The 23,660-nt window shown below is 37.8% G+C and overlaps 1 protein-coding gene across 2 annotated transcripts; it reads right to left on the reverse strand.

Annotated features, from left to right (window-relative positions):
• Window positions 1–66: 66 nt before the first annotated feature.
• appb (amyloid beta (A4) precursor protein b) lies at window positions 67–22,598 on the reverse strand. 2 transcript variants are annotated; one of them, XM_082175325.1, is made up of 17 exons: window positions 22,356–22,598; window positions 17,525–17,692; window positions 14,748–14,877; window positions 14,365–14,477; window positions 13,796–13,986; window positions 11,171–11,415; window positions 10,830–11,000; window positions 6,827–6,960; window positions 5,819–5,893; window positions 5,376–5,534; window positions 5,108–5,236; window positions 4,920–5,019; window positions 4,625–4,828; window positions 4,048–4,101; window positions 3,598–3,668; window positions 3,338–3,484; window positions 67–1,900 (listed from the first exon to the last, which is right to left on the reverse strand). In XM_082175325.1, the coding sequence occupies exons 1-17, from the start codon at window positions 22,416–22,418 to the stop codon at window positions 1,799–1,801; spliced, it is 2,256 nt and encodes a 751-aa protein (XP_082031451.1). In that variant the 5' UTR covers window positions 22,419–22,598; the 3' UTR covers window positions 67–1,798. The 2 variants fall into 2 exon arrangements, with proteins under 2 accessions (XP_082031451.1, XP_082031452.1); XM_082175326.1 differs by lacking the exon at window positions 10,830–11,000 and having other exon boundaries at window positions 22,356–22,597.
• Between the last annotated feature and the right edge of the window lie 1,062 nt (window positions 22,599–23,660).

Raw genomic sequence — 23,660 nt, forward strand, 5'->3', positions numbered from 1 at the left:
GCATAAAATTAAACACACACCCCTTTTTTTTCTCGTCTTGTGCACCAAACAACACATCACAATGAGTTTGTATGTACATTCAAAACTTTATTCATGGGTTACAGTGTTGTAGAAAGCTTTTCCCCTTCTAAGCCAATGATTTGAATAGATACGGAAGGAAAATGTCACAGAAAGAGCTTTCTCTGCTCCCTACTGACCACAGACACTCACCTCAGAGTATCCACAAATCAGCACAACACCAGATTTTTAGAGCTAAGGTACTTCTATACAGGAACATAATGAGCAGTGTGCACTGTGACATAACTGCACAATGTTTGAATCGTTTAATGGCTGTCTCGTACAATGCATTATACAACAGTTCACGATTTCCTTCAACATCATGGCACTTTCAAAATAATTTAAAACGTCATTTCAATAGACCATATGGCATGAACTCATTACATTATTTCATTATCTACCCGTCCCTTTCTACCTGCTCTGACCTATAAGGTGCTATGACATACTTGAGTGAAACAAAAGAGGGGAGGTGAAGTGTTTCTGTCCCAAAATGTGTTCGTGAATATCACAGACACTGGGGGGAATACAAAGAGGGGATAGTGGGACAAAAATCACACAAACAAAAAAATGGTGGCTATTTCTGAAGCAAATTCCCACCACTTCATACCTCCTTTCCCTAATCCCGGCCCCATACCAAATCCCGACATGGAATAAAACTTCATGAGGCAAAAAGGGTGTAGTTAGACCCTTAAAAAAAATGCAGAGTGCGTAGAACATTAACAAACCAAAACGTGGGCTAATATTACACTTCATAATACAATACATACATCTTTTTCCAGCCCCATGCAACCATTTAAGTGTGCGTGGCATGGTCCAAAAGAAAGAAAAAGCACACTTCAGTTAAAGCATGTCCCTGTGACAATGTAGCCAAGCAGATTTCTTTTTTCACTTATTTAAAATGTGATCACAAGAAGACAATAAAATGTACAATCCAGCTAAAATCTCTACATGAGAGAGAGGTCAAAGCCTGTGTTTGGATCCAGAAACCATCTCTCTGTTAAAATTTCCATGCACTACATAGATACAGCTAGCTTTTGCCTTAATTCAATACATATTACACATAAAATAAAACCATTCATTGCTTATGTTTTTTTTTGTTGCTTTTAACTTTTTTTATGTGTATTTTTGTTTGTTTGTTTTTTTACAGAAAAGAAAAACCTGAATGGAAAGTTTATTGATGAGTACATTATTCTGCATCTGGTAGTTTGCGTTTGGAGCCTCATGTAGCCAAACACAGCACCGCATCATCTGAGTGCCAAGGAAAAAGGAAGGAGGGCGAAAGAGGAAGGAAACGTGCAAACAAAAGAGGAGATGTAAGTGCTTAAAGAAATTTCTGGAAGGGAACAAAAATGCTCACATGAGAGAAAAAAAAAAACCCTTGTGAATTAGAGAACCATGGGTAAGTTAGAAGGAAAGCATGCATGGGTGAAGAGAACAGAGCAGAAGACGCATCATTCACCACACAATGCTGTGACGGACAAGCATGTGAACGCACAGATGGACCATCGTACTGACAGATGGCTGAATGGGCAGCAATGATACATCACTTTTCTGTGCAAACCGATTGAGCGCTGATTCGATTGGATGAAATGGTCAGGTGATGGAAGCCACTCTCATCTCCATGGTGACAGAGCTGATCAACAGTGTATGAGGGATCAGTCTGCATTCTCTGTCCTGATGCAGTGGGGTGATGGTGCTGATGGTGTTGGTGAGGGGGAGTGCGGGGATTTGAAGTGGTTCTTTAGTTCTGCATCTGCTCGAAGAACTTGTAGGTGGGGTTCTCGTAGCCGTTCTGCTGCATCTTAGTAAGATGGCGTTCCTCAGGGGTCACCGCTGCGTCAACCTGAGATATAAGAAAAATATGGTGGTCATTAAATGCGTTTTTTTCATTCCCAGCAGTGTTATTGTAGTATTTCTATATACTATTAAAGCATTCATTAATATTATGAACTAGCATTTATTTGTATATTTTCAATATAAAAAAAAATATGGAAACAAAGATGCTGCGATGCCAAACCCCCTCATGGAAGTGTTTACAACTGTGACGAGTAATCAGGATCAACTAAACGCTTGATTTTCAAAAGTATGTGAAATATGTAAAGTTCGCAGCATAGACTTTTTAAAATACATCCAAGAGTTTTACACACCGGTCTGTTATTGTAGGGACATCGATGTTACATTTTCATGCCGCAGAACAAAATAAACCGTGATTGGTTGCTTTAAATGTCAGTCAGATGGCCTCTGGGTGGTCCTTGGCCAATGAAAACTGCTATGGAGTCCAGAGCTTCTGCTGTCACAGACTATATGAACAGTAACTTGTCCTACCTTCCAATGACATTTCTCCAGCCTCCCTCCTCCTCCTCCCCCCCCCCTTCTCCATTTTTAGGTCTACATTTGTCATTCTATGTATTACTCAGGGGGGAATATGAAAAATACATTGGATGACAAATGTAGGTCTAAAGCTGTAGAAGGGGAGAATGAGGAATGCTGGAGAAATGTCATTGGAGGAAGGTAGGTTAAGCTACCTAATCCTGGATTCAGACTACACAACATATTTGTCACTCTGTCAGATTATGTCTTTTTGTGTTGTAAACAAGAAACATGTCAGACTACACGTTGCTTTCCGACCTGTCGTCGCACTGGCTGTCTTGTCGTCAGAAAAGCCCCTCACAAAAAAAGAAAACCTGACAGTGGACACTTAACTGGATTGCATGAAGATTACAGTATGGGCTGTCAATCCTCCAAAGCAAACTTGAGGTAGAATTTAATTATTCATTTTTTTTTAGCCAGTAGTAAAAATAAAATAAATGTACTAAATGTGTTCGCCTATCGTTCGCCAGCATTTATCTTTTTCACTTTTTTGCCGTATTGTTGCCATAGCTCCACAAACCTTTCCTCCATTACATAATTCCACATAGCAGCACAAATACCATCATCTTTCTTTTGTTTCGGCATGTTTGAGAGGTGTGTACAGAAGAGCTTCTGTGCTCCTATTGGTCTAAGTCACATATGTGACGGAACCTGTTGCGGGGGACCGGAAAAATATTAAACATGCTATTTTTTCTGTCATGACGTTGTGAAGCGTCAGACACGCCGTCAGTTGTCGCCCCTTTTCATCTCTGATTATATGATCAAGAGAACTTTAAAAAATACTACATTTTGAAATGGCAACAGAAAGTTCATTAAAGACTTTTAAATACTTTTTATATTATTTCAATGACATTTCCAAGTTTGCAAATCACAAAATTGTCATGTAAAGATATCCGAACATGTTTCTCACCTCAATAACTCCATGGTGAATGGAAGTGTACTGCTTCTTCCTGAGCATAACAAGGGTGATTACAATGACAGTAGCAATAACGACTCCACCCACCATCAGTCCAATGATTGCCCCCTTATTAGAGCCCATGTCTTCTGCAAGGAACATCTGATTTGACAAAAACACATCAATTACTTATTGCATGTGAAATATTAGATACATATAGATATTTTGTCTGTATGTATGCATGTTTAGCGAAATATGTGTGTAAATTGTTGTACCAGTCTCTTGTCACGAACATCATAACCAGCATTGTGTCTTTCTTCAATATCCAGCCGAACCTTTGGAATCTCTTAAAAATACACACATATGAACATATTCATTAGATATGTGATATTAAACATATGAAGCAGCCTCTATGGAAGACACTAACACGCATTTCAGACGTGAATCATGGCAGAATCATGCGTGAGTGGTATTTACGACAGTAACGTTAAATGCAAGTACTCCACAGCGACTCTAGGGGTCGCTGTTTGAGAAAAACGGAAACTGCATAGTGTGCCTTTAAACAGGAAAATAACTTCTTCAAATATGAGACAAATTCAAATTCTGCTGTAAAGAAGCTGTAAAAAGTGTTGTTATATGAACTAAATATGTTGATTCAGTTCAGTTTCATAATTAACAAAGCAACTAAACAAAGCAATTGCTGAAAATAATAAGTAGACACTCACCAGGTCTCGTAGGCAGACCCCTATCTGGAATTGGACGGGCATCTACAGGTTCAACTGAGCAAGACAAAAAAGCTGCTCAGCCTCTTTTAAATCCCGCATTTGATTATTTACACTACCGTTCAAAAGGTTTTGGGTTGGCAAGATTAATGTTTTTAAAAATATCTCTTTTGCTCACCAAGGCTGCATTTAAAAACTGTAATATTGAGAAATATCATTACAATTTAAAATAACTGTTGTCTGTTTTGTATATTTTAAAATGTAATTTATTGCTGTGATGGAAAAGCTTAATTTTCAGCATAATTTTCAGTGTAACATGATCCTTCAGAAATCATTCTAATATGCTGATTTTGCACTCAAGAAACATTTCTTATTATTATCAATGTTGGAAATGGTTGTGCTGCTTTATATGTTTTGTAGAAACATTTAAACATTTTTTTTTTTTTTACTGTCCCCAAGTTTTTGCACGGTAGTGTATAGTTGTATATGATTGGTTACTCAATATGTATATACTTTTCATGAAAATGGGCATTTTAAAGTTTTGCGGTTCAGTTCCAGCATTGAATGTGTTAATGTTTACCATGGTTGTCAGTGTTGGCCTGGTTGAAGCTTTCGGGGTGGATGAAGCCCAGGCCGTCCTGCTCTGGCGGCAGGATGTCCAGGGTGGTGGTGCTGTCAGGCAGGTCCGGCATCAGGGCGTCGTTCCCGTAGCTAACCCTCATCTTACTCTGAAGAGATGACAGCTGTTGGGTGACTTCCGCCTGGTCACGCTGAATCAGCAGTGCTGAGAAAGTTTCAGTAGACCCAAGTTTGAAACTTGTTCCCAAAATGATATGACAGTGAACTCAACACTAAATAAAAAACTTCACACTCACCCACTTGGTCCTGGATTTCATTAGCCACTTGTGGCACCTTGTAGAGATACCCCAAGGATTGGTTCATGCGTTCCTCAATAACACGCAGGTGGGTCATCACCTATGAGCACAAGGGGTCAAACTGAAGTTTGAAGTGTCTACACATTTTATATCTAAAGTAGGAAAGAATAACCTTGACATAAACTTACAAATGGTCGAATCTGGGACGCCTTCTTCGGATCCACCTCCCGTACATGCTCAAAGTGTTTGAGGGTGTGCTGCCTGTCTTTCTGCTCCGCTCGTATGTACTTCTTCAACAGACTGAGAACCTGCCGAGGCTGTACGAGACGGGACACAGGAGAAAACAGGTTTTTCTTTTTTAGCTAGATTAGCAAAGACATTATACAATTTACTATTGTAAACAACATGTGTAAGCCATTTTGTTAGTGGTTGAGTAGTATGGTTGTGTGCGTATACCCGAGGCTGGTCCGATTGAAGGGCGCTAAGGTAGCTTTCCAGAGCCTGACGGCGACGGTCGTTCAGCAGAGCTTCCACTCGTGCCATGTGGGTTTCTACCAGCTGCTGTCTCTCCCCGGCCGCTTCTTTCTCCAACGCCTCCACCTTCTCCTGGAAGCGCTATAGAAACACGAATAAACATTAAGCCAGAAGCCTTTTATTAATCCCGAAGAATAAAATACAGTGCCTTTCAGTCCGCTTGAGAATCCCCCCTCCGCTTTAATGGAAACTGTATGCTGTGCTACTAAATCTGAATGCACTTGGACCGTAACCCCGCTAAGTGCTTTTATATAACAGGTTCACAAACCGCTAGATTATATTAACAATAAACTATGTTTATTTTCTGCCGTTCACTGCTTATGAATCATCAGTCAACATATCCTATTCACATTTATTAAGCTTACCTGAATTATGGTCTTCTTATCAGCACGAGGAAGATTCTTTGCCTGTCTCTCTGCCTCCTCCCATTCTCTCATTACCTGAAGAGAGATAAGAGGGATGAAGACACAGGAGAAACATGTATTTTGGACATGTACAATGGTAAAATATAAACAATATGTGATATTATAATATGATATATTCATTCATAAATATTTAAATAAAAATATTCATAATTGTTTCTAATTAAATACTACATTTACTTAAACTATTTTTGAGATAAAACCTTTAATGCTTTTGTAAAATAATTATAATATCTTTAACATTGCATTGACATACATAATTATACTTTTAAGGTTTTAACAAACAATAACATACCAATTAAATGGTTTATGCATTTTCATAATTCACTTCAAACTTTCAGTTTCACTGAACTAAATCAAAACTCTCATTCAGCAATCTCATGATTTTTTTTTTATTCAGCAATCTAATTTTTCATCCTCTAAATGTTTTAGTAATATATATATATGTTTTTCCTGCATCAAACATTGTAATTGTACAATTGTCAGGGTTATGTCATGTTTGATGTGTTTCCTTTTTCCCTCTTCTAGTTAGTTTCTATGGTTACTTATGGTTTTTGCACCTGATCTTCATTTAGATGATTGGTTTGTTCAGTGTATTTCAGCTCTGTGTTTTCTTCTGTTCATTGGGCCTCATTCATGAAACACAAGCAGAACGCGTTGTTGTGTAAATCATTCGTAAAGCTGCTCTGACGTAAATTTTTACGGATTCGTGAGAATGTTTGTTGGTACTAACACCTGCTATATATATATATACACATACACATATACATACATATATATATATATATATATATATATACATACACATAAATGTGATCCTATATAATCCTATAAAAAAGAGAAACTGTTTTTTAGTTCTGTTGCCCAGCCCTACTACCACCACACTGTTTTTGTAAGAGAACTTTGACACACTGCTATAACTGCATTATTCCACTCTACTCAGGTTCCCACCTCTGACATTTTCTCTCTGTGTTTGGCCTCCAGGCTCTCCTTTGCTTTCTGGAAGCGGGTGTGCTCATTCACATCTCCTGGAGCTTCCAGGTAACGATCCACAGCATCAGCAGGGCTCGGGGCCATGGTTGGCACTAGAGAGAGTGAGAAGTCTTGTTCAGCGAGTGTCAAAAAACAGATACAAGTGAGCCAGAGAATCTTCCTTTCGGCAAAGAGAGTGAAGGCTCCAGGGAAAAAACAGCTAGTTCCGATGCAGGTTAAAATTGGTTAGCAAAGTCAGAAACATTTATGTGAGATTACTATTGCCAAAGGTTGCTATAATGCATGTTTTAGGTACGCTCAGAGAGTTAAAAGAGTTTTCATGCTGGAAAATCATCCAGTATGGTAGATCTATGTATATACAGAAACCCCAAAAAGTGTTTTGACACTTAAGACCAGGGCCGCGGGAAGAGGTTTTAGGGGGGGGGGGTATGGGGGGGGGGGGGGGGGGGGGGGGGGGGTATAGGGGCGTCACCACTTTTGAATAAGAAACAATATCAAGACTATAAAACTCCTCAAAAAACGCGCACACTCTCAAACCTGACTGCACATCACATTTTTGACTTTATTGATTCTGCTTTTATTCCGGAGTCCCTTTTATTTTATTGCTCCGGAGTCGCATATCAGTCACAAAATGCGCCACGAGGAAGAAAAAAACATATATAGCCTAAGTCGCACTGGACTAAGTCGCATTTTTTTTAGAAATGTATTTCTCTAAAGCGGCACTAAAAGAATGTTTTAAAACTTTCACAGAGACCTCAAACTGAAAGCACAAAGCCTGTCTTTAAATTTAATTTCGTTTTGTATTAATTGTATCTTAATTTTAATCGATGTTTCATCAACCAATTGTCTGGATTCAATAAATAAGAAGAATATATAAGCTATTAGAAAATAGATAATCAGGACACGGAGGCGCTGGCGAACCTGGAGCTCGTCTAATAAATGAACCGAAACTCACCGTGGGCCGTAGCCTATTGCCTCACAGACCTGAGACATATAGATAGCTTGAAATGTCTACTTTTAAGCAGAACAATTCAAAACGAAAGAAAACAGACTGCGCTGCTTATGTAATTCGTATGAAATGTGCATTTCTCTCTGGCGCTGCGAAGATCGCGAGTCGTCAACTTCATCTGTCTAGCCGACACTGACATAAAAAAGAACTGTTTTATTAGTAAACAATTAAAATGTGTCCTGCTATATTTGACATATTTGCCTGTTCCTTACAAAACACTGACAGTGGGGTTTTTGACGGGGTTTTTTTTGTGTTTTTTTTTTAGCATGCTGCGGACAAATTCTTTCGACACACACACACACACACACACACACACACACACAATATTACGTAACACTCTGCGCTTATGTTTTAAAAAGATAATTTAACATATAAATAAAAAAATTTAAATAGCCCACTTAAAGTGTTTATTACAAATAAATGACTAAATGCTAAAAATGTATACATTTTAATGAACAAACATATGCGTTGCATTTACAATTCTGTGAAAACAGGGGGTGCTGCAGCACCCCCAGCACCCCCACTTCCCGCGGCCCTGCTTAAGACACTAAAGAAAATAAATGAACGTCACTGCATGAAGTAGAAAATATCAAATATGAGGCATTTGCACACAAATTATGCTAGACTTTGTTGCAGAACTTTGAAATAATGTGCATCAATTAATAATGCAAAATAAGACCTGGTATTTTATGGTACGTTTACACGACAACGATATTCTTAAAATGGAGAAGTTTATCCTTTGAGTTTTCCGCATACAGACGACACCATTGTCAAAACAATCCCCATTCACACGGATCCGCGAAAACGACTGAAAACCCTGTATTCTGCTGTCAGGCCAATAGATGGCGATGAAGCACTATAGACTGAACACGTAATACGCATGTGCATGGCGTCATCGTTTTCAGAGATTCGCGTTTTTGTTGTTTGCACGGAGACCGTTTTCAAAAACTCGCACATTGAAACCCGTTTTCAGAATCTAGCATTTTCAGGCACCCAATACGCCGTTGTCGTGTAAATGAACGGCCAAAGCGCATAAAAAGTTTTACGTTTTTAGTTGAAAACGGTGTCGTTTAAACAGCCCCAAAGAGTTTTCAATTTAATAAAAACATGAAGATGTGTTCCACTAAGTATACAATACTTTTATCTTAATTTTGAACAGTTTGTCTATTGTTTTACCATTTTAAACCTAACATGTGATTTAGTGACATCCTTCAGTGGTTTTTTTTATAAAGTGTGCTTGAGCTATCTTTAAAATAAATGCCATTTAGTTTGATAATTTGTAATGCGGTGACATTTTTAATTGTGGTATAAGTGTCCAAATACTTTTTTTTGCCACTGTAAGTGTGTGGGGGTGTGAGAGCTGCATTTCTATGGGTGTGTTTTGCAGCAGCTCATGTGAAGCTGCTGTGACACTTTCTGACAGCGAGCATGCGGGAGCAGCCAGACTGGCTGTGAGGAATATGCCCTGTCAGAATGAGGGCTGCTCCGCTGTCACTCTCCCACAGTGTCCAGCATTGTGCTTAATCGAGCGTAAACCGCCCACTGAACCACTGCCGCAGACTGGTCTGACCAGAGGCCGACTACAGCTCCATCACTGGCCCACACACAGAGATAAACACAAACGGAGAGAGAGAATGGGGGAGGGTACATACAGAAGTGCAGTGTTCAGCAGGTTAAGAAATACACCCACTGACATGGAGGTGCTTTAAAAACAGAAAAAAGCACAAACAAACATCCATGCTATCAAATATGTCAGTATCTACTCCAAATCTGTACTGGCTGAAACTCAAAAAAAGCAAACACGAAACCGTAGTACAGTATGGAAAACATTGCCCATCATGAAGAATAATTGCTTTAATAAATGAATACATTCTCCTACGAACATAAAGAAAACCTTAAAAACCACTTAATAATAATAATTATTTACTACAAAACAATCTGTATTGTATAAAGCACTATATAAATAAAGCTGACTTGACTTGAATACCATTTTTGGAAAAATATTGATTTTATTGCTACTATTGACTCTATAACTGCTCCTATTTTATTTATTTGTAAAAAAAAATTAAATCTGTATTTGATCTGATAACATGCAGTTCAGTAATTAAGTCAGATGTAATCCTACAAATGCTTTTTGAACAATTCATTAAACAAACTTGTGCATGAATTAAACTACACTGGTTGCGCTGTCTTTGTTTTTGCATACAGCTAGCAAAGACGATACAATAAAAAGACATGGTCTTTGTATTATTTTACGGTATCCCGTTAAGGGACGGGAGGTATGATTAATGTTAAATCACACCGATAATATAAATATTATGATTTAATTACTTTTGCTGGAATTTCCAGAGCAAGAAATATTTATATATTAAATAACAATGCATGTATGACTATTTATGAATAATTCAGTTAATTAAATACTTTACGAATCTCACTTGAACATTTCATTTGATAATGTCCTTTTTTATTTGAAACTTGATGCACAAAAGATAAGATATGTATGATAAGACTGGCATCAGTGCCAAAACAGCTTCACATTATGCAACACCTGTGTTAAAAACTTAAGTGTCATCAAAAAAAGGATCAAAACAAGCAAATCTGATGCCACTCATCCCTATGCCCCGTGTTTTTACTTATCACTTACAATCCGGATTTGAATATTAAAACAATATTGTTTCTTTTAACATGGTGCTGTAGATTCAGGAAACGAAGATGGAGAGTTTCAGAAAAGTTCCAGTGTGCTCAGACAAGACAGCAGGAGGTTAAACTAAAGGAACTAGGCGCTGTGCCTGTACAGTCACCTCACAGAGACCTGTAATCCATGCGGGCTAAAGCATCCAGCCATCTGCTGAGCTTGTGAGTTTAGCACGAATGAAGCGAAGAAAGTGAGAAAGAGACGATGTGCTGGTTAGCAGAGAGGTGAACTTCCTCTCAGGAGTCGTCTGGACTTACACACGCTGCTGCTGCAGACAGCCATGCAGTACTCCTCTGATTCAAAGTTATTGCGGTTGCCCCCACAGCCCCCAAAGATGAAGGGGGCGCATCGGCCCGTCTCCACCACAAAATACCAGCGGGGAATCTTGTCATGGCATGGCCCCAAACGAGCAGGGGCCCAGCACACCGCTAATGGAGAAGAGACACTCTTTGATTTGTTTAAATGTAACATTTTGCTCCAGTTTTGCCTATCCTGTGCATTCTCTCAAACATGTCTTGTAAGGGTGTTTTTTCACATTTGAATACTGAAATATACCACTGAAATGTACATATGGACACTTAGCATACACAAATCTCACCTCGCACAACCTCCTCTATAGACTCTGTTGTGGTAGTGGTGGTGGTTGTCATTGCAACGTTGGAGGTCTGCTCGCTGGTGTCTTGTTCGTCGGTTGTGTCTTCATCGTCATCTTCCTCGTCTTCATCATCTTCACCGTCACCATCTTCATCGTTGTCCCATACTTCCTCTTCCTCATTGTTGATATCCTCATCATCCTCAGTCACAGCGGGCTCAGGTTTGGTCGGGGGCTGCTCTCTCAGCACGCTGTGATGCAAAAATGTATGAAGTTCATGGCATATTAAAGTCTGAGACAATATTCAAAAGGTGGGATACAATACTTTTGCTGTATGTTTTTTATTTACACTTACATTTTTTTTTGCATTTACCCAAAATGTATTATTAGGAATTCATTTTCTAGCCCTTTTAACCCTCTGGTGCTGATTTTCTTTTTTACTTCATCAGAATGGTACAAAACTTGGTAAAGGTTTTAGCACTTGCTATGTGAACACAAAATAAAATCATGGACATGAATCGACAGGGTTAAATGGTCCTGAAAAAATAGTCACACTTGTACTCCATTTCTCCATTCTGCCACCTGATGGAGTTTTGGTTCCTTGCCACTGTTGCCTTTGTCGCCTTTTTTCACCTTTGTCGCCATTGGCTTTTGGCTTGCTTAGTTGGGGACATTCAATTTAACATTTAATTTAATATTCAACAATAATATTGATCTGCCTGCATTTACACCATTATATGAGAACTGAGCTGGACGACGACATCACAGTTTTCTCCAGAGCGGCTATATATGTAAATGAATTAAATGAATAACTTTTTTACAACAAAAATGAAACATCACTGAACTTACTTAAGCTGGACTGTGACGCTATTTTCTTCTGGAAACAAACTCTGTTGCATCACAAACCTGTTATCTCTAAAGCTGCTTTGAAACAATCTGTATTGTAAAAAGCGATATATATATAAATGTGACTTGACTTGACTTGAATTGTACTGTTTGTGGTAAAAAAATACCGCATTAGAAACGAATGTGAAGCAAATTTCATCTAGTGGAAACATTTGGTACTGCGCCTAAACCAAATGTTACTGAAAGCTCATTTTTTGAGATATCAAGCACAAATTTGGAACACAGCTTGTTTAGATTTATGGATTTGATTTTCTCACAGTTTTAGAGTAAAACATGTTTTGGAAAATATATATTTCATATAAAATTTAAAAAATAGTATTTGTATGCATTTTTCATAATAATAAACTTAAACTTTATATTTTTTTAAAACTTTTTTCACTTCAGCAATCATCTGCCAACATTCAAGATTCTTTAAAAAAGACCGAACTTAAGACTGTGACCCAAAACATTCAAGATTTACAACAGTTTAAGTTAGAAATTTCATTTTCAGGTCTATGCATAGCCTACATGGTTCATAACTATCCTATAAATATAATTTAGTACCATAAAAATCCCCCCAAAAGTACTAAATAAAAAACATTATCGAAATAAAATATAGTACATTAATTTTGTTCAAATAAAAAAAAAAACAGTCATTTTTGACCGCCATGCGAGCAGCACCAGAGGGTTAAGTACATTTTGCAATATATTTTGCATTAAATTAGTGTCGTATACATTTTAAACTGTATATTAAACTAACCATGTTTCTAACATCTAACCTTATTTGAACAGGATGTACTGTACGAAATCAATGGAAAACTTGTGACTTTGACTGTGTGCGTATGTATGTATGTAAAAATAACAATCTTTGGGAAATGAAACTAGACAGTCTGTTAGAATCTTGTGACAGAGTTTGCTTGTGCCAGTGACAGAGGAAAAAGGTTGGGGCTTTTGAACCAATTGAACCAATCATATTGAAAGTGACTGACATGTTAGTCTTATTTGTTTTCTCGATTCTATAAAAACTGTTGTTTCTGTGTTTTACGGTGGGATTTCTCAATGGAATTTGTCTGAGATCCTCCGGCCTTGCTTCTTGGGAGAGATTCCCTGAGAATTGCTCGGGAAGATCTCCTGGCCGTGATTAAAGAATTTAAAGGACATTTGCTGAAAGTCTGTCTGTTCATTTCTGCTGCGCAGCAGGTCCGTTTAGGGAAGCAAGTAAGTTAGAGTAAGAAACTCGGCCAGTTGTCGACTGAAGACGCAAGAGCAAGAGTATAAAGGTTATTAAGTGTCGATTGTAGACGCTCTGTGTCGATTTGTAGACGCAATAGTTTTATTTTATTAAGTGTCGATTTGTAGACGCAAGATAGTTGGGTTTAGGGGGAAAAATCTACAACATTAGCAATACATTTTCAAATTGAAAATATTTAGTACTTTTTACAACATTTATGTAGCATATATTTTGACCCAAATTATATATTTTTTTTCAACATGGGATGCTTTTCATCTTTCTCAAATCATGCAGGAGAACATAATAATCAGGTTGTACACAAACTTGTGGAGATCATGCAGCTAGGGTGCTTCTGTCATGAAAGCAAAGGGTGGACATAATAAATTGCAAAAATATTATAATTATTTATTCTGATAATATAATTTCTATAAAAAAGTTGTTCAAAATAAACACGTTCACAAGTGGTCTCAGATAATGGTGTGTGACTCAATAATACCACTTGTGTGTGTGTGTACCTGCTGTCGGTATACTCGGCCTCTGCGCCGCCCCACCACACATCTGAGTTGGCCTCCTCCTGCTCCTCGCTGTCTAACTCCTTGTGCTCCTCCATGGGGCAGCACACAAACTCTACACCACGGAAACGGTCGATGCCGCACGGCAACAGCATGCCGTAGTCATGGAGATTCATGGAACGATCACCACAGGACTGCAGAGGGGCAGCCACAGGGAAAGTGTGAGTGAGAACGAAAGCAAGAGAGGTAATAAGGCGCTGAGTCATCATAGAGCTATAAGTAGAATGCTCTCGTGGGTTAGATAGAGATGAATTATACATCCTATTCAATCATAATCTGCCTACACCATTATTTAACATGCATGTCTGGGGATATCATTTTATATTAAACATTAAAGCAAAAATAAAAAGCAAACATTTCTTTTCAAATGGAGATCCACTAAAATAGGAACTAAATTCAGTTCTGGAGGTGCCTGATCTGGATCCGGCTTTTTCTGGCACAGATTACAGCTGTGTATGGTTTTATAACTTTGTGAAAGAGTATAGTAAATGTCATGTGGTGTGACCTCTGACCTCTTTGGCCACCGTGTGCCAGTGGAGATGACTCTCGCACATGTCCATTCGCTCCTGGTGCAGGAACTTGCACTTGTCTGGGACCAGGAGGGCGTCGCTTACAAACTCCCCAACTAATAAAAACACACAAACATTTGCTCATCGGGTGCTCAAATAGATTTTTGCTGATATGTAACTTGCTGGTGAAAATATCCTGAGCAAACGTTGTGTTTTGATGAATCTCATCTTATCGGATGTGGAAGGATGATAGGAAATCACACAACAGCCACGCTAAAAGCATTAGTTTAATGTTCCACAAATCCAGGTTAAAACCCGAGGAGTGGCAGAGTACTGATGTAATCATCACATTGAAGGATAGTTTAATGTAAAACACTAATATGTACCCAAGCAGCGGTAGGGGACCACAATGTGCGCGTGACTGCGGCACTGGCGGCGACCCATTTTGCACCAGTTTTGGATGCTGATGGGCTGGTTGGCCTCCACTACGTTAGTGATCTGGAGGTCTGGGTATACCTGTGGGAGTCAAGACAGAGTACAAATTACCAGCTGTTGTTGAGGTCAACAGAAAAGCCATTTGCAATTCATTTTACTTGCATAACCTGACCTATTTTCAAGTGAAACAGGATATTCAATGAGACAGGATGAGGGATCTTGATTTTATCCATTGGTAAGTGCTTGGATGGTGAAAAGGAGGTGGTATATATCAGAATGTAGAAAAATTTGAGGGGTTGCTGACATCATCCAAAACAGAAAAGTCGTTTCAGAGGTGGAGCAAAATAAATTTAAATGAAAGATTGCAATATATATATATTTTTTAGTTATTTTCTCAGGATTAAAGGGGCCCTATTATGCTTTTCAACTTTAGTTAGTGTGTAATGTTGCTGTTTAAGCAAAGTTTACAAAGCTCAAAGTCCTCTCCAAAGGGAGTTATTTTATTTAACAGAATCAACTTTCCAAAGAACTACAACAAATGGCTCGTTTGGACTACAACATAATTTTTCAGGGCTTTATGAAGTCATAATGTTCCTCATTTAAATAATATCCGCCCACGGAATACGCAGAAAAGCGGATGAGGCCTGGATAAGCTGCTGCTATGTCAAAGAGATGCTTTTTCACAACTCATTTATTTGACCTTCCTAAGGCTGACGAACTTAGAATGGGTCAAATTTATTCTAAACACTGTTCCTGAACATTATAGTCCTGATGTTTATCTGTGCGCTGCACATTTTACGAAGAACAGCTTCCAGTACCACGATGCAGCCTACACACAAATGCTGCTCCGTTTCCACCTTATTGGGACAATATGTTGTTTGTGGATGACAACTTATAAGTATGTCTTCTTATTTGTAGTTACATATTCTATTGACTATAAATATAATTCTATAGTTCTAATTATAAGTTTTATGTTGTCGCTACGTTCGCCTGTTAGCCAACATTAGTGTTAATATAGGGTTGTTTACTATAGCTTTTGTAAGCTCTCGCTTTTGTAAGGCTGTTCAATGCCCATTAGGAAAATAAACTATGTTTTTGTGAACGATTACTGTTTGTATGACCATCGTTTTCTGACAAATATCATGCTTAAATGGTACATAACATCGTACCTTATCATGTACAAGAAAAACATACTGTACCACTCCTAGTGAAACGACCTGTGAAATCTGTGCTTGCAAAGTCTGTGCATGAAATCAGTTCTGGATGCTCCTCTTGTTGTTAACATTGTCAGGGTCTGAATCGGGTTTGAAATTGATGCCATCCTTTATATTTACACTAGAGCAGAACTCGTGGTTATGGAGGGGTGGGACATTTCCCGATAAAATGCAGCTAAAAGCTGCCAATCACAACACACTGGGCCAGCTAACCAATCACATCACATTTCGCATTTCGGAAGGAGGGGCTTCATCGAAACCGGAACTAAATGCGTTCGGGACAGACTAGTAGAGAGGAGCTGTAATAATGTAAAATATGTGAAAAATAATGGTTTTTTTTTTTTTTACAATCAAGCATGAAAGCATATTCTAGTACAACCCAAAAACAAAATCAAGACTTTGTAAAAGGGCATAATAGGACCCCTTTAACTAAATAATTTTTTTTTTTTTTTTAAAGAAGCAATTTTCCCCTTCATCACCATCACAAGCTGGCGTTAATTAATTAAAATTAATCCTAAAAACAACTGTTTGTTTTCAAATATTGTCTTACAGCCAAAACTCAAACTTCATGGCTGAACATATTTAGTTGCAAAATTTATCTTTGCACAATAAGACCATGAATGTGTAAAAAGGGTCAGTTTAGATTTCAGAAATATTTTTGACTAAATTTATTAGAATATATTTAGTAAAATAAACATTTGATGTCAGAACTTTGTTTTTACTATGTACTCTCATTTGCAAACATGCAATATCATTCAAAAGTTTGGGTTCAGTAAGATTTTTTTATGTTTCTGAAAGAATCTCTTATGTTCACCAAGGCCGCATGTATTCGATCAAAAATACAGTTAAATCAGTAATATTGTGAAATACTATTACAAAATTTAAAATTCAATTTTAATATATTTTCAGCAGTCATTACTCTAGTCTTCAGTGTCACATGATCCTTCAGAAATCACTTGAATATGCTGATTTGGTGCTCAAGAAACATTTCGTATTATTATCATGTTGAAAACTGTTTTGCTGCTTAATATTTTTGTGGAAACTGTGAAACATGTTTTTTTGAGGATCCTCTATTCAGTAGAACAGCACTTATTTGAAATAGAAATCTTTGTAACATTACAAATGTCTTTACTGTCACTTTTAATGCATCCTTGCTGAATAAAGTATTAAAAAAAAATTCCAAAGATTTTTCACTGAAACCAAACCTTTGAACGGTAGAGTATATTGGCATTACATTGGCTATCGGCCACAATGCTACCCAAATAACAGCATCAGCCACTGACAAACTTATATCAGTCGACCACTAAATAGAACTTGACATGCTTATGTAATACTCAGAAGCCTCCTATTATATACTGTGATTGCCATTATATAATTGACTTTAACTCCTAAAGTAATCACGATACAATGTTTTACAATGTGTGTAAGCTTGCTATTGACAACTAACACTGACACAGCAGCAGAACTCATTATATTTGCTCGTCTCGTTTTATATCTTTTTTCTCTCTCATTACCTCTTGGCAGTACTGAAGGATGCCCTCTTTGGTGCCGATGCAGCTCTTGGTGCCAGTTGGATCCGGCTCCCACTTGCCACTCTGGACGTTGATATGCATGTTGAGTTTCCCACAGAACATGGCCACCTGGGGCTCCGCCAACAAGCCCACTGAGTCATCTGATGGCACCTGCCAACAGCGCAATCAGCAGGAACATGAGGAACCATTATCACATAAGCCTATGATCTTCAGATGTCTTCATGTGGTGGGTTTTCTCAGCAAATATTGATGTATACAATACAATTAACTGTGATTAACCTGATTAAGTAAGCAGCCTATCATTTAATTCATTCGATAACAGACAGGATGACAATGAAAAGAGGAAAAACTGAAAATGTGTGGGGAAGCACAAGAATTCAACAATTCAACAAATAGTTGATGTGCTTATGAGCATCTGACTGATATAGATAACAGCAGGTTTGCCCATCTATTTAGAGCACTAAACATTATAATGTCCAAGAAACATGCTTTGTGGGGTTCAGACAGGGACATTCAGACACAAGGAAATTAGTTTGAATATACATACAAACACGTACGATGAACAATATTGCACCAAATGTTGCTAGCCAAACGGAAGTCGACTGGACAAACACTTTCGTATTGAACAATGTTTGGTTTTGAGATCTAAGAATGCACTGTGTATGGAGTGTATAAATTATGTAGCGACTGTTATCAGGTTATTGCTGTACTGTTTGCTGACTTTATTTATGCTGTTGTTGCTGTTTTTGTGGTCCTTGCTAGCAGTATTCAAATTATACCAAAGCTTTTAGCGGGTAAGCAAGTGTTAAGAAAACATCTCCTGGTATTCAATAAAATATTGAATACTATATAAATATATACACTACCATTCAAAAGTTTGGGTCAGTTAGATTTTTGTATGTATCCTTGTTGAATAAAAGCTTACATTTCTTAAAACTTAATCCAACCCAAACATTTAAATGGTATAGTATACATTTATCTTAATTTTCAACATAGAAATATATAACTATGATAACAATGGAGGATTTGTTTTCCTCCATACTAAACCAAAATGAATAATCAAAATAATTTCACTCTTTTTGGCTAAACTAAATTGTAAAGCTACAAGCAACTCAACTGAAACCATGAGAGTGAAAACTCTCTACATCTGATACTTCTAAACAGAATCATTCATCTTTTAGAGCCACAATGCCAGTTATGTAACGTACAATATCAAACATTACTGCCTTATTCGGTTCAGGGTTAAAAGCCTCGAATACAATCTAATCTCTTGAAGTGGGTGGGAAGATAAAAAATAAAAAAAAATAGAAAGGGAGAGATAAAGTAAGAGTTTGGTCCTGAAAATGACACGAAGAAAAACATATTTGCAGAAGACACTCAATTCATAGTCAGAGAGAGAGAGAATAATGGCGGTCCTCTTTTGTGTGTCTTTGGCCTGGCCTCGACCCAGTGAGTCACAAAGGTTCCTTACAACCAGACCCACCCTGTCTGTTCAACTGAGCGTGAGGGATTATGGGACTGTTGTGTTTCCCCTCTTTTGTCCAGGGTAACAAACAGTGGAAGTGCTGCTGTAGCCAGCTGTCTGAAAGATGCATCTGTCTCATTAAGATGACGGCTTAATAAGACATAGATAGATAGATAGATAGATAGATAGATAGATAGATAGATAGATAGATAGATAGATAGATAGATAGATAGATAGAAGGGTGTAACAATATATTGTGTCACAATATATCGCAATACAAAAATATGTATTGTGGATCATGACAATCTGTATTAAGTATAGTTCACCCAAAATGAAAATTACTAGACTATGTGAGAAAAAAAGTTTTAGTGTCAGTACTATATTAAACTACTATAAATAATATTAAATATAATGTATAATAATGCAATGTAATGGGGGAATATTTGTGGGTCCTGATAATGCTAACTGTCTAATGTTACCAGTAAAAAAAACCTTTTACCATATGTCTTGGAGTATCGCAATAATATCGTATCGTGATATTTATCGAATCGTGACATGAGGGTATCGTCGTTACACCCCTAACAGATGGATAGATAGATAGATAGATAGATAGATGATAGATAGATAGATAGATAGATAGATAGATAGATAGATAGATAGATAGGATGATAGATGATAGATGATAGATAGACTCTGTCCGTAATGTTTTTCTTTCTAACCTTTTAACAAATGGCTTGGTGGTTATAGTGCAATAAAACATCTCTATGCTGTAGAGCAATTTAAAAACAGAATACTGTAATTATGCTGGCCGCACTACAGTAGTTAACTCTTTAGGAAAACCATGTGTTAGACATAAAATGGTCTTAACTACTGCAAGAAGCTGCAAAATTTCAGCTATAGATTGTTTTACATGAGATCATTACCATCAATGTATGATATAAGAAATGCTTTAACACTGACACAGCCACTGAGCCACTAGTGAAAGCTAATCATCTGTGGATATCAGTGTACCAAAATAGTGTCTCAGCCAGGTTGTCATAGCAGTTCAGGATCCACATTAGTGCAAAATGAAAATGTGCAGCTTTCAACAGTCATTCAGCTCTGGCTTAATCTTAAAGGCTGTCAAAAATCAACGAGGTAGTTTTTGTACCACTCAAAAACAATCTAAAACCGACCATGTTTACATGTTCCACTGATATTTCCCAGTCAAACAAAGAAAGCTCTTTTTAGATGGAGGCTAACCGAAAACAGATTTACCAATTATACACAAAATAAGCAAAGGGACATTTCAGGAAAAACATGGTGACCAGTAAAGAGGTGACAACACAAACTCTCAGAGCTTGTTTTGGCACACTACCTACAAATTACACCTTTTAATGAAAAAAGCTTTAGGCCAGGCCAGGGTCTTGTTTCTTGTAAGTCATTAGGCTATATAATTTGCACTCTGAATGGTACAAGGGTCAATTTGTAACTTTTTAGTTCACAACTTTCATTTGACATGCCTATATCACAAAAATCCACACTTATTTAATTTTGAAGACCCAATAAAATCAATATAACTGAGATTCATTTAGTCAATGTTTAGGAATACAGCAGCAGCAGATGACCTCTGAGCCAACACACATGAAATAAGACCCACAAACATGATTTTAAACAGTTGTTACGAAATAATTATGACTGTGAATCAATAATAATGTGAAAAACAATGACAGAACCTGTTTTTTTGCTGATCTAATGAACAGAAAGAGCTTTAGTATTATCCCAGCTTACAATTTTTGGTTCCCAGAATGTTCTGGAAACATTAGTTTATGGTTATTAAAACAAAGTGTTACCTAAAAGAAACGTTCCTATAATGTTAGGAAACAAAATAACCAGATGGGAACCATAACATTAGGTAACTTTTTTGGGGGAGCTTCTATTTGTTACCCTGCGAAAATACTTAGCTGATTTGTAACTAAAATGTTATGATTAATTTTTAAATAATGTTGAAATAGCCTATTAATAATTTGGGAGTCACACCCCTTAAGGCTCCACATTATTTTCACCCTGATATTGGTACCATTATAGGCTAACTTTTTTTAAAAAAAGGAACACTAACAACACCACATCTACATGTAGACATTATTACAGAAAACTATGTAGATAAAATATCTCTATGTGTAAACTGACTACCAGGTGTCAAGCTCCACATTCAAGTAGCTATATACCATCATTAAAATCATCTGTGCATGCAAAGAACATGTATTGCAGTGTGTGTTTGTGGGAGTGAGAAAGTTTATCTATCCATATGAGATTTTGCCTTAACGAAAAAAAAAAAAAGAAAAAAAAAAAAATGAAACGCCGCAGTTCACGGACGCCATCTTGCTTCTGTCAACTAACATCTTTTTGTAGGCCAAATATTCCTCACAAAATCTCTCCACCATGAACAAGTCCTACATCATTTACGCATTTTAACAATCACTCCTAGGCTATAACAAAGCAAATTCCTTCATAAAGACATGTATGAATAATAGATGCGCAAAAGGCGCCGCAGAGGAATGAGCCTTGTCCTCTGATGCTCGAAAGGCTCAGGAGGGCCGTCGGATATATTGCTGCCACAGCATTTATTCGCCCAAAATGGAGCTCTGCAATCTTGCAAACCAGCCACAGGTTTTATATTTCTTTTCTTTTTTCGTGTAAATAAAAGGTCTATAGGCAAACTGCAGGTGTGAGAGAATGCGCTCTTTAACACATGTCCCCTTGACAAAGAGCTGTCAGTCACTGATGTTTACATGATTCCATCAGCCGCATCTGTATGACATGAGTTCATATTCCTCCGATCCACATTTGCTCTAACATAGAAAAAACATTACAAGCACAGCAGCATACAATCGCCATATCAGCGTTTTCCACAGTGCAATTCTTCATTATAGCATGTTTCAATGCCACGTTTCACCTTCGAATGTGATGCTAATGTTATATGAAGGTGTGCAAATTACCATCAGATATTAAAACAATGCTACTTAAGATGCTAGAATGATGCGCGTCTTATGTATCACTTTCATGCGCTACAGTTCGCCCGCTGTGCCTAATATTAGTGGCGATCCTGCCTGCACCAGGAGCCTCCACCCAACACTTTTTAATTGATCTAAAACACCGATGGACAAGAAACCCAACTGGCAACTGCATTAGAGAGAAGTATGATCATGCTGGAATACGCAGCTGACAATCACGTAGCGCTGAAATGTCTGTCTGCATCCGTGTCATGCTCTAGCTTTGCGTTTTTCCTCCCCTTCGCTCCCAGGCCGTCATTTAAAGTATGGAGGAGAATCAAGCTCCGTCTCCATTACACACAATCACAATTCTTACCTCGATGGCGAGCGACAAAGTCGTCAGTATTGACAGCAGGAATACCGTACGGTCCATATCCATGGCCGTGTTCCCAAGCGCAGCACGTCCTGATGGATAAATGTCCTGAGAGGTTCAGGTTTTTTTCCTGTCGCGATTTTCAGCTCCGTGTTCCCCTATCGTCTATGCTGGGCTGTGCTTTGTGAGAATGCGCGACTGCACACAGCTGCTCCAGTGAAAGTCAGCTGACCACACGTCTGGAGAGAGGAGAGTGTGGAAGAGAAGGGAGTCAGATAGATTGAAGGTGGTGGTCAGTGAGGAAACCGCAGAATTTGACCGATACATCAAAACACAGGGATGATTGAACAGCAAAGCAGACACAATCGCAAAGCATGTTTAAGAGTTGAATCTCTACTATTGCATAATTTTGGTGTAACGTTCTGGTTTAGGTTTGAACGAAGTAATTAGGCTATTTACTTATACAGACCCTTTCCAAAAAATTATAATATCATGGAAAAGTTGATTTATTTCCATAATTCCATTCAAAACGTTAAACTTCCATAGATTATAGATTCAGGGCCAACAACTTAAACGATTTCAAGTAGCCTATTTAGTTGTTTATTTGTACCTAATTTGGGGTTTCAGCTCATAAAACCCACGAAAACAGGATTTAAAAAAATTAGAATATTACATGCAATCACACAGTAATTACACAGTGATACCATGGTCATTGAACCAGGTTTTGGTTCTTTTGGCAGTGTGGGCAGGTGCAAATCCTGCTGGAAAATGAAGTCAGCATCTCCATAAAGCTTGTCTGCTGAAGGAAGCATGAAGTGCTCTGAAAATGTCCTGGTAGACGGCTGCGTTGAGTGGACAGCACAGTGGACCAACACCAGCCGATGACATGGCTCCCCAAACCAACACAGACTGTGGAAACTTCACACTGGACTTCAAGCATCTTGGATTGTGTGCCTCTCCATTTTTCCTCCAGACTCTGGGACCTTGGTTTCCAAATGAGATGCAAAATTTGCTCTCATCAGAAAAGAGGACTCTGGTCCACTGTGCTTTATTAAATCCAGAGTCAATGCAGCCGTCTACCAGGACATTTTCAGAGCACTTCATGCTTCCTTCATTTTCCAGCAGGATTTGCACCTGCCCACACTGCCAAAAGAACCAAAACCTGGTTCAATGACCATGGTATCACTGTGTAATTACTGTGTGATTGCATGTAATATTCAAATTTTTTAAAATCCTGTTTTCGTGGGTTTTATGAGCTGGAAGCCCAAATTATGTACAAATAAACAACTAAATACTTGAAATCGTTTA

Source organism: Leuciscus leuciscus (assembly GCF_965113295.1).
Source record: "Leuciscus leuciscus genome assembly, chromosome: 7".
Taxonomy (NCBI): domain Eukaryota; kingdom Metazoa; phylum Chordata; class Actinopteri; order Cypriniformes; family Leuciscidae; genus Leuciscus; species Leuciscus leuciscus.